Source organism: Stigmatopora argus, chromosome 19 (genome assembly GCF_051989625.1).
Source record: "Stigmatopora argus isolate UIUO_Sarg chromosome 19, RoL_Sarg_1.0, whole genome shotgun sequence".
NCBI classification, from domain to species: domain Eukaryota; kingdom Metazoa; phylum Chordata; class Actinopteri; order Syngnathiformes; family Syngnathidae; genus Stigmatopora; species Stigmatopora argus.
This window is the reverse complement of record NC_135405.1, coordinates 7,039,314-7,056,382: the sequence shown is the minus strand read 5'-3', so window position 1 is coordinate 7,056,382 and position 17,069 is coordinate 7,039,314. Positions and strand designations below refer to the sequence as shown.

At 36.3% G+C, this 17,069-nt stretch overlaps 1 protein-coding gene across 1 annotated transcript; it reads left to right on the top strand.

The window, feature by feature from the left end:
- The first annotated feature begins 86 nt into the window (after positions 1–86).
- knl1 (kinetochore scaffold 1) lies at positions 87–13,402 on the top strand. Its single transcript, XM_077587037.1, has 32 exons — positions 87–389; positions 693–727; positions 808–847; positions 1,444–1,503; positions 1,598–1,686; positions 1,773–1,828; positions 1,903–1,921; positions 2,007–2,050; positions 2,126–2,175; positions 2,245–2,884; positions 3,429–3,444; positions 3,569–3,609; positions 3,697–3,746; positions 4,015–4,546; positions 4,636–4,667; positions 4,973–8,539; positions 8,936–9,059; positions 9,146–9,195; positions 9,277–9,375; positions 9,462–9,577; positions 9,676–9,766; positions 10,108–10,224; positions 10,310–10,397; positions 10,700–10,762; positions 10,866–10,905; positions 10,987–11,091; positions 11,182–11,273; positions 11,390–11,455; positions 11,608–11,717; positions 11,831–11,952; positions 12,069–12,194; positions 12,981–13,402. Exons 2-32 carry the CDS (start codon positions 699–701, stop codon positions 13,075–13,077), a joined length of 6,771 nt encoding a protein of 2,256 aa, XP_077443163.1. The 5' UTR covers positions 87–389; positions 693–698; the 3' UTR covers positions 13,078–13,402.
- Positions 13,403–17,069: the final 3,667 nt, after the last annotated feature.

Sequence of the window (17,069 nt, the reverse complement as noted above, 5' to 3'; positions counted from 1 at the left end):
AAAAATATTTACCCGCACAATAATTTCAAAAAGTAAGCCTTCCAACCGCTTTGCAAGAATGTGCCTTTTATACGTCATATCCTGTATGTCGGTGTAAGACTAAAAATTAAATTGTTCTAGACATTTTTAAATTGAATCCAATCGATGAATATTATTAAATTGACCAATACACATATGTTAATAAACAGCATATATACTTTATCGTAAAATTATTATGTTATAGTACGCATGCGCGGTGGCGGCTAAATTCAAAACTGCAGACGTTAGCTTAGCACAAGTCGAGGTTAAAATGTTTGTTAAACTAATTTAGATTTTTCTTCATGGATGTAAATATTTGTTAACAAGTGATAAAATTCATCTGTGCATTTAGCGTTTTCACACGCTAAGAGGTAAGTCTGACTTAATTAATAGTTACATATTGTGTTAATAGTAAGCTACAATGATGCTTTCACTGAGCCCGGTTAATATCGTATGGAAAACATTAAAACGATTCAAACAGTTGGAAATTAATGTGATGATGGAGGAATCTATTCACCTTACTTCTGTGATCTATCTGTTTTATGTTGCTTATTTATCAAATTCACTGGGGTTCAAAAAAGAAAATGTTTTTGAAGATGGGTGGCATCAAGATGATGGCTATGTGCTAATTTGTTTCATCTGATCTGACCTAAATTAATCCAACTGTCTTTTAGCTGAAAATGGATCCCTCGGATAATGGCAAGAATGAGTAAGTCCGACATTTTTGACACCGATAATATGACATTTTGTTACAACTTTGTTATTTGACATGTTTGTTTACTTTTGCAGTGAGAACACAGGCTGCTACTCCAATAGACGCATTTCCTCTGTGAGTAATGCAAATGACCAATGAACTGAAATCCACTCGAATTTATTCATAAATTCACAAAGTCAACGTTGTACCATAGTGCTTTACACAACATAGAACACAATGAGATAAAAGAAAAGCAATGATAAAATCTTCAGTAATGATCAGTGTGCATAACATTCATTCATTTTCTGAACTGCTTATCCTCACAAGGGTTTTCTTTTCCTTATCATATTTGTGTTGGCTAGGTATTAAGTGACAATATCTAATTTACATGGATTTTTGGTTGCCTGCAAATAAACATGGTTAATTTTTCCATTTACACACAGCTTGTTTTTCTTTTTAATTTTTATTTTATAGAATATAGTACATTGATTTATTTTTCACCCATGTATTGTATCGACAGAAATTGTATCGTGAAATTGTTAGGTTGCCTGAGGTTGAACGGCGGCCAAAACAAACACAAAAATTACAAAAATAAAATAAAAAATAATCAATTATATTAGAAAAATAAAAAAATGAGGGCAGTACACATACGCTTACATTATATAAAACTAAAAATACACTAACAACAATTGTGATTTTTATTTTCCACAATTCTTCTTATAATTCTTCAGATTCTTAAAGCACCACGGAAATCCGTAAGATTCCAAGATTCAGAGCAATGGGAAAATGAGGTATAGAGATGCATAAGTTCAAGATTCATTCTAAAACTGCGATGTTATCTTTGAAGGATTTTAAATATTTATGCAATGTATTTTTTTCATTTAGGTTCAATGTGCCAAACCAGAAAAAAATGAAAAAAGAAATTCCAGAAGAGTTAGCTTTGCACCAGCCAATGATGTTCTACTTTTTTCCAAGTAAAAAAAAAAAAACTGAACACACATGCATCTTGTTGTTAAAGCAACATAGTGGTACTTATACATTAATTTCTTCCTGTTCAAAGGGATGTGAAGAATGGCTCTCCTGTCCGAACTCCATTTCAAGAATTAATGTCTACGGGTATGTAAAGTATTAATTATCTCATTTTCTGTATTCAGTCATGTCATTATTTTGTCGAATGTTTTTCTTAACAGTGGAACCAATACAAAAAAGGTAAAATAACTTTCAAATTCTTCTTTTGTTTTAATATATCTATACATTTGTGTGTGATGTGGATTTTTTTTTTGACCGCTTTTAGTGTTCAGGTATTGAGAGGGGAAGATGAGAATCAAGAAATAATAGGTATACCTTTTATATTTTCTTTTAATTTGTTCTCTTTTTGTGTACATATAACATTTGTGTTCAAAATCAACCTAGGAATCCCACAGATAAATACACCTCTTCATGCTACTGAACTAAATGGAAAGGTGAGTGATGATTATGGGATAAAATATCTTGAACATATATCCGTTCATTTACATTTGACTCATTTTCAGGACAACTTTGAAAATGGGCAAGGTTTTGGAGAAAAAACGGTGGTGTATTCTGAGGACGATGTCTTCATGGAGATGACCCAAAGTCACAGTGTCAACATTTCTTATAATGGTCTTTTAAATGCCTCACAGAGTCATCCAAACACTTTGAATGCATGTGAAAATAAGACCATAATGAGCTCTGCAAAAAGAGAAACCATGCTGATTGGTATAAGCCATAACATGAGCACTGGGGGAACCACAGATTTTAGAGCCACGTCATCAGTGTCAGCTTTGAAACCCTCTTCCAACAGTTTACTCAGTCTTTCAAAATCTTGTGGATCAAATGGGACACTTTTGGAAACATCACATGCTCAAGTTCCCCAGATTAAATCGCAGACGGTAGACCTCAATAAAGAAAACCAAGCTCCAAGCTTTCAAGTTTATTTGGAAAAGGAAAAATCCGGTCACAATGGCATGGATATCACAACTACTCATGCGGAATTGGAAGATGACGATGATGATGATGATGATAATCCCTTTCAGTGTCTTTTCCCCTCGAAAAAAATGTATTCCCAATCTGATATTGTGTCACAATCAAGACACACCCCAAAGACTCCACACAAGCAGACCAGCATGATGGAAGGATTGTCTAACCAAAAAGGTGCTTTATTTCACATTTAAACACGTGTGATAAAGCCCAACTATTATATTTTAACCCAAATACATTTTTCATAGTAAAAAAATTCAATGTTCAACTGAGTATGTATCCCTAACCTCAAAGATTTAAAACACCTCTTTTGCTAAATTTAAAGACACTATTCCACAATGCCTCATTTTATGATTGACATCCTGGTGAACCAATCCTGTGATTAAGATAATTCTAAATTGACCGAGTTTGTTCTGACCAAAGTAACCTGGCAATGTGTCTTATTCAAACTTTTTATCCCCCAATACAGTGTCTGAAATAGATTTTTCCTGGTCATATTTTACGACTACTATTTTTTTAAACAAATTTATCTGAGACAGTGAAATATGTTTTAATTTTTTTGTCGAATGATGGGCACGGCTATATGTTTGAAGGGATCCTGCCACAATGGTTTTTGTATTATAGTTGGGTTTTAAACATTTTTACCTGAGTAATTCATTGTATGATCATTTTCCGGAGTTAACATCCTCATTAATTATTTTTTTTCTCTCTGCAACAGCGGTGTTTGGAATCAGGTATGTTTGATTTTACCCTACTGCCAATCAATTATTTTTACTTATTTCCGGACCTTTATGTCAGAATTTTTGTATCTGCAATACCAGAATTCCTTATTAAAATATTGTATTTTATTCCCATAAGGTTTGACAAGGAAAATGCTGAAGATTATCTTCAAATAACTGGTATGTTGATCATTCTTTCGATACATCAGCTGCATTTCTGAAATACAGTTTTTTATTATTTCATCAACATCTGCTTCACATTTTTAGATCCAATCTCATTAAAGAATCAGTCTTCTGCTGCTAGTCAACAGCAAATGGTAAGTTTTAAAATGCTTTATCATTAAATATTTTGGAGAAAGAATTTTAAAATCACATAGCTTGTATTTTATATACATTACTGTAAAGATGTGATTTTTCTAGAAATGTAAGCTATTATAAAACCAGCATTTAAATAAATCTTTGTAATGTGCACACAATTTGTTTAAGATATACCTTTAGTTAATATACTTTATGTTTCACCTCTCTTGTGTTAATTGAAAGTATACTGCTGATTGTATGATGAGATATTATTTCTTTATATTTTAGTGCAATTCAAAACAAAAATGCACAGAGAAAACGTGGTCCACCGCAGATGACGCCTGTATGGACATGACGCAAAGCTCTCCTGTGAAGATCATGAATGAGCTCTCATCTTCCCCAACCCCAAATTTGGGAATTTCTCTCTCTGAAGGAAAAATGGACATTTCAGCATCATCTATGGAAAAGAAAAACAAAGAAACTGCCCAAACTGTGTCATCAGACATAGTTTTGGATCCTAAATTTAAACATTTCCTAACAGCCCTCTTTAAACCTGAATGCCAAAAGGTTACTTCTGGAGATGCTGGCATGACTCAAATGAAGGAGGCCAATGAGCAACCATTTATTGGGCATTCAACCCATCCCAAAGAAGACCAGAGGAAGCTTATGACAACATTTCAAAAAGTGTCTGTTCTAGAAAATACAGGAAGTGATGAGCCAATCCAATGTCCGTTGCCGATAAAGAAAATACAACCTGAAGTTGGACAAACCATATTTCAGCAGGCGCTCTCAGCTAGACAGAGGTCATCTTATATTTCAGGTAGAGTATCAACAAATTTTAAACTGTTTTCTGCCATATTCATCACCGGAATTCAGTGAAAGCTAAATGAACAATTTCTATTTGCGCAGGGAAAGAAATGCCATTAAAAGTGAATGATCAGGTGAGGGTTTTTTAATCATGTTATCATATTGGTGTGTGTGAGAATCTGGTCTTCTGTAAGAAATTATGTAATTTCCCCAGTACTGCAGGGTCACTACGACAAGGGGTGTTATGCATCTGGCAGTCGAGATTTAAAGTTCGCTAATTAGGGCAATTAAATGCGAAATTGAACATAAACTATTTAAAAGTCTTCTGCTGCACCTTCATGTTTTTAGCAACAATCTATTTCTGCCTCAACGGAATTTAAAGTTGGGTTAAATATTTAAATGGCGGAAATGTTTAACTTAAAATGCTGGTCTTTTCCAGATCATTTCTTCTACTCAAGAGGACTGCAGAGAACAGTCAGTGGGATTTTCAGCTGTCAATCCCCACTTAGATAGCACTCAAAGACACACTGTTAACATGGCTCCTGTGTGCACACTGCAATCACGTGGTAATGAGAGAACAATGAGTCTCACTGCAAATAACATTGATACTCCTTTTGATGCATCCTCTCTACAAAGAGCATACAAAAAATTCCCCTGTGATCCTAGTGTAGTTGAAAAAACTATTAGGTTTTCAGCCAGTGATGCAGGAATGGATATGACGCAAACCTTCAATGCAGTAATTGTTACGCCCTTTGAATCCCAAACACATGCAAATGCAAATTCTGTGACTGTTGGAGGAGAGGAAACTATCAGGTTTTCAGTAAATAATGCGATGGATATGACGCAAGCCCTCCCTGGAACAATTGATATTCCTTTCGAAACAGGAGCATACAAAGATGCATACACTGTACCTTATAGAGAAGAAGAGACCATAAGATTTTTAGCAAATGACGCAGCAATGGATGTGACGCAAAACGTCACTGCAGCAATCAATACTCCCGGAAAACCAGGAGCACAAAAAATTGTAAATTCTGTAATTGTTGAAAACGAGAAAACTATTAGGTTTTCAGGAGATGACGCTCCAATGGAAATGACGGAAAGCCTCACAGCAAAAATTGATGCCCCTTTGGAACCAGGAACACATGAATTTCTACACTCTGCAACTGCTGGTGGAGAGAAAACTAACAGGTTTTCAATATATGAGAAAGGAATTGATAATCCCTTTGGACCAGAAGCCTACAAACATGTTTACTCTGTTCCTTATGGAGAAGAGAAGACAATAAGGTTTTTTGAAAATGGCGCAGCAATGGATATGACTCAAAACCTCACTGCAGCAATGGAAATGACTCAAAACCTCACTGCAGCAATGGATATGACTCAATGCCACGCTGCACCAATGGAAATGACTCAAAACCTCACTGCAGCAATGGATATGACTCAATGCCACACTGCAGCAATGGATATGACTCAATGCCACACTGCACCAATGGAAATGACTCAAAACCTCACTGCAGCAATGGAAATGACTCAAAACCTCACTGCAGCAATGGATATGACTCAAAACCTCACTGCAGCAATCTATACTTCCGGTAAAGCAGAAACACGCAGAATTTTAAACTCTTTATCCGTTGAAGAGAATACTATCAGGTTTTCAGAAAATGAGGCTGGAATGGACTTAACGCAAGGCTTCACCGCAAAATTTGATCCTCCCAATGAACCTGAAGCAGAAAAATATACACACGTCGTAACTGGTAAAGGAGAAAAAAACATCCGGTTTTCCAAATATGACGCAGCGATGGACATGACTCAAAGTCTTACTGCAGTAAATGACGCTGCCTTCAAAGATGGAGATCACAAAAATATCCACTCTGTACCTGTCAAGTTTTCAGCAAATTGCTCTGAAATGCATTTTACACCAAACATTAATGGAAACATTGCTGCACATTTAGAACCAGGTACACATCATAATGGTAACATTTTACCCGATGGAGGAGAGAATACTTGTAGGTTTACAACAAATGATACAGGAATGGATATAACAGGGACTCTCACTACAACATTTGATAACGCTTTTGAACAAAAACAACAACAAAATGCCAACTTTACATCTGTTGGAAAAGAGAAAACCGTCAGTAATTCAGTAAATGGCACAGCGAGGGATTTGACACGAAACATAACTGCAAACCTTACACATTTGGAACCGGCCAAAAACCAGAATTGTAACTTTTTAACTGCTGGCAAAAAGAACATTTTAAGGTCTTCAGCAAATGATGCTGTAATGGAAGTGAGAGGGAGCTTCACCACACAAAATGAAACTCCTTTTGCTCCTGTTGGAGGTAAGAAAAGGCAGTTTTTTTCTGCAAATGATGCCGTTATGGATACAAGGCAAAGAATGACTTCACATTTGGAACCAGGACTACACTTCAATGAGCCTAAAGGAGCAGAAAAAACTACAACTTTTTCAGCAATGGATGAGATTCAAAGCCACGTTACAAACAGTGATGAATATTTACAAACAGGTTTACACCAAAATGTCAACTTTAACGTTGAAGAGCAGTCCATGAAACTGACAGAAAATGTCATGGAAGTGACACAAGGCAAAGCTCTGAATGCAGCACGGCCACCACAAAACACAGAATGCTTTACCTATGGAGAAGAGAAGACTATCAAATGTAATACAAATGATATTTCTATGGATATAACGCGAAGTCACACTGTAAACATTACTAATCATTTATTATCCGGTGACGTTCCTCATGCCAAGAAACAAGACGAGCTGCAAAGAAAAAGATCTTTATCAATACTCAATTTCAATCGAGGACAAAACAATTACAGTATGATCACCAAAGCAGACCCTCCAGCAGAACCATGCTTTGGTGAAGCTCTTGAAACAAATGGCTCAATCTCAGTTCAGCCTAAAACAAATTATGTGGATAATAAATACAAAGTCCCAGGAGTTGAAACGCTTTGTCGTAGTCCTTTGAGCAAACTGAAGAAAATGGATGGCTCTTTTCAGGTATCAGTGACTGATCTAAGCCTCAAACTGGAAGAAGTTGATACTGGTTACATTTTTGGAAAGAAATGCTCGAACGAGCCCCCTCAGTTTGAATCAACAAAACGATACACGTATGCTGATGTTCATGAGAACATGGAGTTCGCTTCAGAAAAGACCTGTCAAGAGCTTGAACTATCCTATCAAGATGTAGATGAAAGAACTGATACCAAAGGCCCTGAAGCACAACAGAGTATGAACGAAACAGCATTAGGAAATGAAACTATTCCTTTGTCACAGAATTTATGTTCACCTAATTCTGGTGACCATGATAAAGATTCAAGACAGTCTAGACGAGTCAGTTTAGTGGATATTCAGTCAAAACTGAGGCGTTTGACAAGTACGTCTGTGAGTATTGCTTCAGACATTTGTAACGCACCTTTGCCTAATTTGGACTCTGACACCAACAAAAACACCAAAGAAAGCAATGTTGTGGTCCCTGAAATGGTGCCAGATGTTCAAACCAGTTTGGAAAACACTCTGCATGGTCATAAAGAACATGATTTGCAAGAAAACAAAACTGTAGCAACTCCTTTCAAATCTAAGACTACAGAACTGAGGTCAAGACTGTCATTAGGAACCTTCATGCCAAAATTCCCACAAAGGAAGAGAGCTCACGAAATAAAGAATGCAGACTCCAGCTACAGCCATTCTCAGGAAAAATCTGGGTACAGAACAGCAATCGACAAAGTTACCGATAAACTGAACAAATGGAATGAAATAGATGTGAGTGACATTAATGATGAAGAACTCGGTAGCTGTGAAGATTTATCAGAAACTCTGGATCTGAAAAGTCCCCCAAAGATCTCAGCTGTCACGATTCCTATTCAAGAACACAATATAGATAAAACTTTACTGGAAAATGATTTTCAAGAAAACAGCACAAATGGCAACACAGAGCATGAAAAGGAAACAAAGTCATCTGATCAGGTTTTCCAAGAGGCTGTTGAAACGGTAGGTTTGTTTACATTATTCTTTTTTAGAGTTAAACAATTAACCAACATCGCACTCTCTCCCAGATTTTATTTAGAACTAATAGACCATAGCTTTTTTCAATTTAATTTATTAATTTATTGAATTTTTACATGTATGTTTCCCCCCATGAATGAATAGGTAATGTAATATCTTATAAAATGTAATAACAATCTGAGAAAGATGATTGGGGCATTGTTACGCATTTATACATGTTGTAGGAATAAAAAAAATAAGTAAACGTTTTTGAACAAAATGGTTAGCTAGCAGCCAAAATTAGACCTGAAGTCTAAAGGTACTATCAAAAATGCTTTTGTCATTATCATTTTATCAGTTGACTAAAATATTGTCCATTGTTCACGTTTCTTTTCTTTCAAGGGAATGCAACCTGTTGTTCTGGAATACGATGGTGTGAACAGCACTACTTTGCCAACAAAGTCAAACCAGACAATGGATTCTTCCAGCAGTACACATACAAACAGTACCCATAGTGATGGCTCTAGTAAGTTTGCCCAGTGTAGTTTATGTTTCTTTTGAGTTTTGGAGGGGGGTTGTTGTTTTCATTTATTTAAGTTTCTCTTCTTTCAGCTTTTAAACACAGCATGTCGGATTCCCACTTTGAAGACAGCGATGTGCAGGTTTGTTTTTGGTTCTGTATTCCTTATTTCAAAAGTTCATTTCCTTAAAATCTTATAGATTTTCTTTCATGTTTCTTTCAGAAATTAGAGAATGGCACTCTGACGATGCTACAGTTCTTTCAACTCTTCAGCATAGACTTTGTGATCCATAAGCCCCGACAAAGCATAAGTCATGGCAAAGTAGGTTTATTTACTAAAACGAAAAATACGAACAAGACTGACACACAATAATGTTGTTTTGTTTTTGTTTTTTCCGGTGGGCTCAGCTTCCATATACTACTGGTTGCTCACCAATGGTTGTATTGAAAAATAGACATATAAATCATCCCCAAAAAATGGTTTATGAAGGTAATTTGGAAATGCTCTCTGAAAATGTGGAAGGGTAAGAATATTTTCTATTCAAGAAATAAACACTGAAAAAATACATTTCAGTAGTAGTGTTTTAATAGTTTAAAATATACTGCAATTTTGTATTTTCAGGATGTATTCCAGAATGATGCACTTAAACAAACCCCTCAACGTCATTAATAAATGTTTGTGGAAGGAGATGAAAAAATGTTCAGAAAAGGAGGTATGTACTTCATAATTGCAGGGAGTCCAGATATGTATTTTGATGCATCACAAAAGTGATATCCCCTGGAAATATTTTTTAGGTCATGTAATGTATATTATAGATATGTTACCAACATTAAAATACAACATTCAGTAGCACCAATGAATCTCTTTAATAATGTTACATAGAAGTCTCTCTATAGTATCCGCGATTTACATTCTGAAAAATATGGTGTGTTGTAGGTTTTTAACCATTGGCTGTGTCATTTTTCAATATTAGCCATTCCTGTGAGAAAACTCATCTTGAGCCTTCGCTATAGTATTTGCATGCAGCATGACTGGATTTGTTTGAATCCACAGATCTCAACTTTTGGTGTAAAATTAAAAGAGAGAAACAATTTCTTCAGAAAGATGAGCAAAGTCCGTTCACATGAAATGAAGGAGGACCTGTATTCAAATCTTGCACAAGCTATTACGGTAAATAGAAACACTGCAAAAATACTTGGTGAGTGTAATATCTGTATAGATTGAAGATCTTCATCTGAGGTTTTATTCTTTTCAGGACGAGCAAGAGAAGTTAAAAAGTAAAGTTGCCCAATCTGATGAGATGATCAAAATTCTGGATGGCTGTATTTGTGATTTGGAAGCAGGTATTATTTTCTGTTCTCAAGGTATTGGCTTTGTCTTGGGAGTTTAACAAAAAAAATCAAATCTGGATTCAACTAACTAGAAAGTGGCACTCTTTATTCTTTAATTGATATACTTTGGCAAACCAAGGGGCACTATAGCAACCTAGTAACCACCGGCCTTTTTCTGTTGAATGTGGACCTTCTCATCTATGTCTGTGTAGGTTTTCTCCAGGTACTCTGATTCACTATCAAGTCCCCAAAAACATTCATGCGAGGCTCACTGTATATATTTATTTACTTACTCAGTTTTTTTCTTCACACAGAAATTGCAACAGTTGAAGATAAAGGAACTCAAAATAGGGCTAGCCTGAAGTCACTTGAGGAAGGTAACCTCACACAATGTTTATGTTTAGTTCACAGTATAAATCCGTCCATAGATTTAATATGATTTGTCCAGTTGTGAAGTTAAATGAATATGATCTTCAACAGAAATAAAGAATGCGAATGATACTTTGGGGGACAAAAAACGGTAAGCACATTCAAACTCTCGAATGTTTTTGTTGATCCATATTTAAGTATTTTTTTTGTATGTACTGTCTTCTTACAACAGACAGATATATGAAGTGGAGCTGCAGAAAGAACAGGCTTCAAGAAAACTGGACATTTTGAAAAATGAGACAAAAAGCCTTCAGGGCTTCGTCAAAATGCTGAATATGTCAGTTTCTCTTTTAATGGCCTATTATATGAATTTATAATTTGTAAATGACACCTTTTTTTCAAATATCTGAATTACCTCTTTTCTCAGTGTCACTGAATGGCGATTCGAAGAGAAGACGGACAACCACACGCTATACACTTTCCTCTATGACACATTGCATCTACAGGTGGTGCACAAAGGTATTTTTTTTCTTACCACAATTGAAATAGTTCATTTGAATCTCTAATATTGGATCTCCAATGTTACTGTATTTCAAACCCTCGGTACCAATGAATTTGCTGTCCTTGTCACGTAGGAAATTGTGCTGAAAAGGAACCTGAGAGGAAAACGTCACACATCAATTTCAAATTTCTTCTTGATGGTAAAATAAAGATCTTCAAAATTGTTTATTCCTCTCTACAACTTTTTTTGCAAAACAGATCCTGCCATTTTACGTTTTATGATTTTTCGAATACTTTTCCCCTTAAAAAATAGAAAAAAAATATTTTTTATTTTTTATATTCTTATATCCAGAGGAAAAATCACAGGACCATACCAGGTTGGTCCACAAACTGCTTTCTCAGTACATTGAGAGTGAAACAGCATGGGTGGAGAAGTACCCAACATATGGACATGTTCCAAAGGTCTGTATGGATGAAATTCAGTCTAGAATTATTTTTGTAATTTCATTGGATGTTGACGCAGTAGCAACTTACAATTTACCGTGATTCTGATGTCTTCTTCCTATTGGGTGCAGCTGCTCCATGACGTGTCCTTGGTGATGAGTCACTGTCGTCTCTTGGGAGAGGAGATACGGCTGATGAGAATGTGGGGAGGTTTACGATTAAACATCGTGGACATTAGCTGTGTGGACACTCGGTAAGTTAGTTGCATAGTGCGCTGGCGGTTATGTCTCTGTACATTGCCATTTGTTCATACTTCACTTGTGTTTATCACATTTTTCTAACAAATAGTATGTTGTCAATTTATTCCAGAGTAAATATTATCTTCAGCAGTGTGAAGAGACTTTCCAGGTTTGAGGTCACATTGTCAGTCAGTTTGGTCAACCACTTCTATGTTGTTCAACTGCAAGCCTTCAACAACTTCTTTGGAGATGCAACGTATGTATGACCAAAGGGCATTATATAATGAATATAATGAATCACAGTAGAGCACGGGTGTCCAAAAAATTTTCAGCTCGCTTTGACTTTTTATTAAGGGCAACAATTTAAAAATGCACCGCTTGGCTCATAAACCCAGAAACATTAAAAGCACAACCCGAGGAGCATGCATGCCCTCTACTAGTATATATACAGTATAGTACTGACAAACTCCATCAGTTGAGCAGTAGTTTTAGTGAGTGTCTCCCTTACTAGTGTAATAGTTAGTGCCCTCCTGAAGTAAAATAACCAGAAAGTAGCAAACTACTTTGTATTGTACTAGTGTAGTCATTCAAAACTATTTTGAACAGAAGAGGACAACAAGTATTTTCTTCTCAGCCTCTTACTACTTTATTTTGACCTTAGCCCTTTATAAAATGCACTTCTGCATACTGCTTTGACCATTTCGTACCCTCTGTGGAACTTTATGTCCTTTCCACTAATGTGACATAATGTAAAAAGAAAAGCATGTGTAGTAAAATGAATTTTCAGGTGTGTTGTAACGTACTGCTGTTACTACTATTAATCAGCTGGTCAATAATGTAATTTCTATGTCATGAGTAACACGTTCCTAACCTTGGCCACAGTCATTAATTAACATGGTAAATTATGACTTTTGTTATAGTCATGGTTTTTTTTCCTTTCCTTGGAAGAAAACGTTTTGGACACCCCTAGTCTGTGCTAAAGCCTTCAAATTTGAATTAATATTGCTTCTGCTTTTTCATGTTATTTTGCTTTTGTGTGCAGGGCCTGTCAGATCGAACAGATACTGGAATCATTCAGTCCAGCCAAGAAACTCTTGACAAAAATTGTAAAGAAAATTAATTGTGACTTACTTTGTTGAGATCTGTAAAGTGTGCTATTTTCCGTCAAGTTAGTATATATATTGTTTGTATTTTCTGTTCGCAATTGAGTCTATTTGTTTGTAGTCTTTACAGTCACCTGTAGATGGCGAGCATATTCTACTTGGTTTGTAAAACAACTAAAGCAGTCTTATTTTGGGGGGGAAACAAATTAATGTAAATAAAATATGTCCTCTTTTGTCTTTTTCATATTTTAGGTTTGGTTAGTTGATTAATTGGTCAATCCATTCTTTTTCACTATATTGGTGATTCATTTTGTATTTTACATTTACTGAAATTGTTTATTAAAATTGATTTGGTACTGTTGTTCTTTGTGTTCTGTGTTTATTTTGTGTATTCTTATATTGTGTTTACATAAGTGACTGGCTTTCGTGATAATTTAGTAATGTTAGTTCCGTCAATTGTGTTTGTGTGATGTTTCTATTCGTGTAGTAAGATGAAAGACTGCAGTTGACATTGGCCTGCGGTCATTTTGAAAGGTCACATGAAAATATTAGCCTCTGAGAAGATTACTGTCCATTGCTAACTGATTCACTGACGTCAAAAAGGGCTTTCCAAACCGTCCACTTCAAGTTGACCATGAGGGACAATGGAACAACTCTTATCAAACCACAATGAAGACCGTCCGGAGAGATCCTAAGTTCTGTTATTTTGTTGTCATTTCAGCTTGCTAACTAGCTTTTTTTAATAATAGACAATAAAAACTAATGTCAGTAGTAGTATGTGTTAACTTTTTTATTTCTCAATTATACTATGTACTTATAAAGGAAATGAAGAGTGGCCAAAATGAATATAACAGTCAATAGTACTCTATTCAAGCAGCAGTCATATACAGTTAGGTCAATGGTTTAATTTTTATTTGTTATTTGTTAGAAAAAGCACATCTACTATGAGGGCTAAATCGACTATTGCCATTTGAGTTCACGGGTAGACTGATTAAAATTCTTTAAATACTAATGAATGAAAACATGGACACCTTTTTTTCCCAGAAAAAAAGTGCTTAAGTACTGCCTATTGGCTATACATACTATGTGGATGTGCCAGATTTAGTTTAACCCATCTGTGCTTTTTTTAAATCAAAAGTGGGATTAAAGGTTGACAATTCTTTGGTAATCACTATGCTTAGATTAATGTTTAAAAATTTACTTTTTTTTTCTTTACACACTAAAAACACGCTTGAATGTGTTTTCTCAGAAATTGTATCATTAGTATTAATGGAAGTTTTTCTTCCTGGGCAACAGTTTCTTCGTGATTTAGTGGTATTTAAAATGTCTTGCAATGGCATTAGTGGAGTTTAATTCTATTAGGTGAAACATTTGGCTTCAGGCTCCCTCTAAAAAATCTTTTTAGCCTCACACCTAGAAACAATATTTCATTGTAGTAACCTGGTCAAATCTACTCAATGATATTTATCTGTCCTCTAATCACATCAACAACTCCTAGATGTGGCGCAGTAATTGATTTGAGAAGATAGAAAACCACCGACAGATGCTTTATTTGATATTTTGTTTCGTGTGGGGACCTAGAATTTCAACCATGAGCAAAATTGAGGAATATCAACATTGGAAGCTGCAATATATTGTGTATTTAAATTAATTTGCCTTATGAGTAGGTTGAAGTATGAGCTTTTCCCCATGTAAAAGTCTGCAGTTTCTTCTGAAATGAAGCCTTGCAAAGACACTGGGTGTTATATCTTTACAAAGCCGACACCATATAACACTGTTGTGTTCTCATGTCCTGCGGTAATCGCTATCAGAGACCCTACCCCCACCAATCTGCTCCTGTACGCCTCCCGGACAGCTGAAGTTATCTTGTTATGTGGCATTAGGGGGCCGACTTAATTGGTCCTTGCAGGCAGGTAATTAGTTCTGGTGGCATGTGCTCCCAGAAGGATGTGAATGAAGCGAATACCGCCTGATCCCCTTCACCCCTAACTTCTCCTCCCACTCATCCCATTCACAGGCACACACACACATATGGAAGTGACCACATTCTCTGGTCATTCTTTAGAAAAGACAATAGGTCCGCTTGTTAAAATAGACTCCTGCTCAGCAGGGGCATCGCGGAGCCACAGCAGCTGCCTCATGGCATCAGGACCCAGTGGCCCCTGAGGGCCATTAGAGCTGTAACGATGCAAAAAAAAAGGCACGATTCTATTCATATCGCAATTCTTGTCCCACAATTCTATCCACAAATAAGGGATTTATTGGTGAAAACTATTTCATTTGAAGGGGCACTCAAGTGTTTCATATAAGTACAGTAATCCGTCGAATATCGCGTATAATGTAGACCAGACATGGCCACAAGAGGACAAAATGAACTTAATACAACTAAGAACAAAGCCTTGTTGCCTGTATATACTGGATGAGTAACAGGAAAGCCTGGATCAGGAAAGCCTTCACAAACTGTTTCATCCGAAACTGTACCTCGCTGAAAGGGGGGATCCCCTTCAAGGACTTGGACTCAAACTCCCATTAACCTGTTTTGGGGGATTTTTGAAATCCATCACAGACTGTCATGGGGCCTCATGCAATACCTGCCCTCTGCCATACAAGGTGAGAGGCTGCAAAAGATCCAGACTTGTGGTTATTGTGCGACCTACACCCGAAAGCCGCTAACAGGGAGACAACAGCCACCTTGGCTAAGTGCATTCCCTTTGGCTCCAACCCAAATCCCTGCTTGACCCTTACTGATAAACTATGCTATGGATAGCCCATTGTAGAGATTTCCTTTAAAATAAAGACCAGTCCAGAAGTTTCCACAGTAACGAATGCCTGTCTGTTTATGTCTCATGTTATATATGACAAAGCTTTTCTCTTCATGTTCGCATGTACGTGACCTTAGAGGCTGCATGGAGGATATCCTGGATGAGGCGTTATTTGCAGTACCATTGAGAATGTTGGTTACGGTAATTTTAATAGTAGTGCCTAATGTAATCCAGGCATATTGTAACCATGCAAGTGGATACATTCAGACAGGGCAACTCTAGACAAATTATTCAGATTCACACCAAAGATAATCTTGAGTCATTATTTAAAATAATGTGAGTGATTTCTAGAGTACACATAGAAAAACCACACACCAAAAGAACATTCTTCTGATTCATTATATGTTAAAATAAATCATTACACGTTCAACAAAACAGGAAAAAAATTGATTTTTTTTAAAAACAGATTGAAAGAGAAGACAGACAGTAAGACTATAGAAGGCTCCAGGTTTTTCATTGTCTTAAGCCCGATGCAGCCTGGCCTCTGTCAGGTACCTGCAAGCTGTAATTGTTCATGACTTCCAGGACCTGGGACCCATATGTTCATGGAAGGATGGGATTAGCACTTATGGGTGCCCCAGGAGTAGCTGATAAGATTTTTGGAATCCTTTCTTTATGTGGGCGACATTCCAGTGAGGCCCATAAAAGGAAAGACACTAAGGCAGAAAGGGTGTTTACTGTAAATGTATTTAAGTAATTTAATAAGAAGGTCATTTTAAAAAGTATAAAATATGTATCAAGGTACACCTGGCTCATGTTGTCCTTTACAAGGATGCAAACTTGGTAATGTGCAAAGTATGACAAAATTGTCAGTAATATTGGATAAGATATTCATGTGACATGCTCTTTCAGAGAGTATTTCCTAAGCTCTTTGTCTTTGAATTGCCATCCAAATTGAGCATGAAACCAGAAGACTAACTCGTTATATATTTATTCATTAATTTCCCAGGCCGCTTATCCTCACGAGGGTCGTGTAGTAGTCAATCGCAGTGCACAATGAGACAAATAACCATTCACGCACAGACTCATGCCTTCACTTTGGAGTGTTCAATCAACCTATCATGCATGTTTGTGGGGTGTAGTAGGAAACCAGAAAACCCAGAGAAAACTCATGCTGGCATGGGGAGAACTCAATTCAAACTCCACACAGGAAGCTCAGAGTCTGGGCTTGCAGCCTTGATCTCAGAACATGCCGCTGAGTTGTTA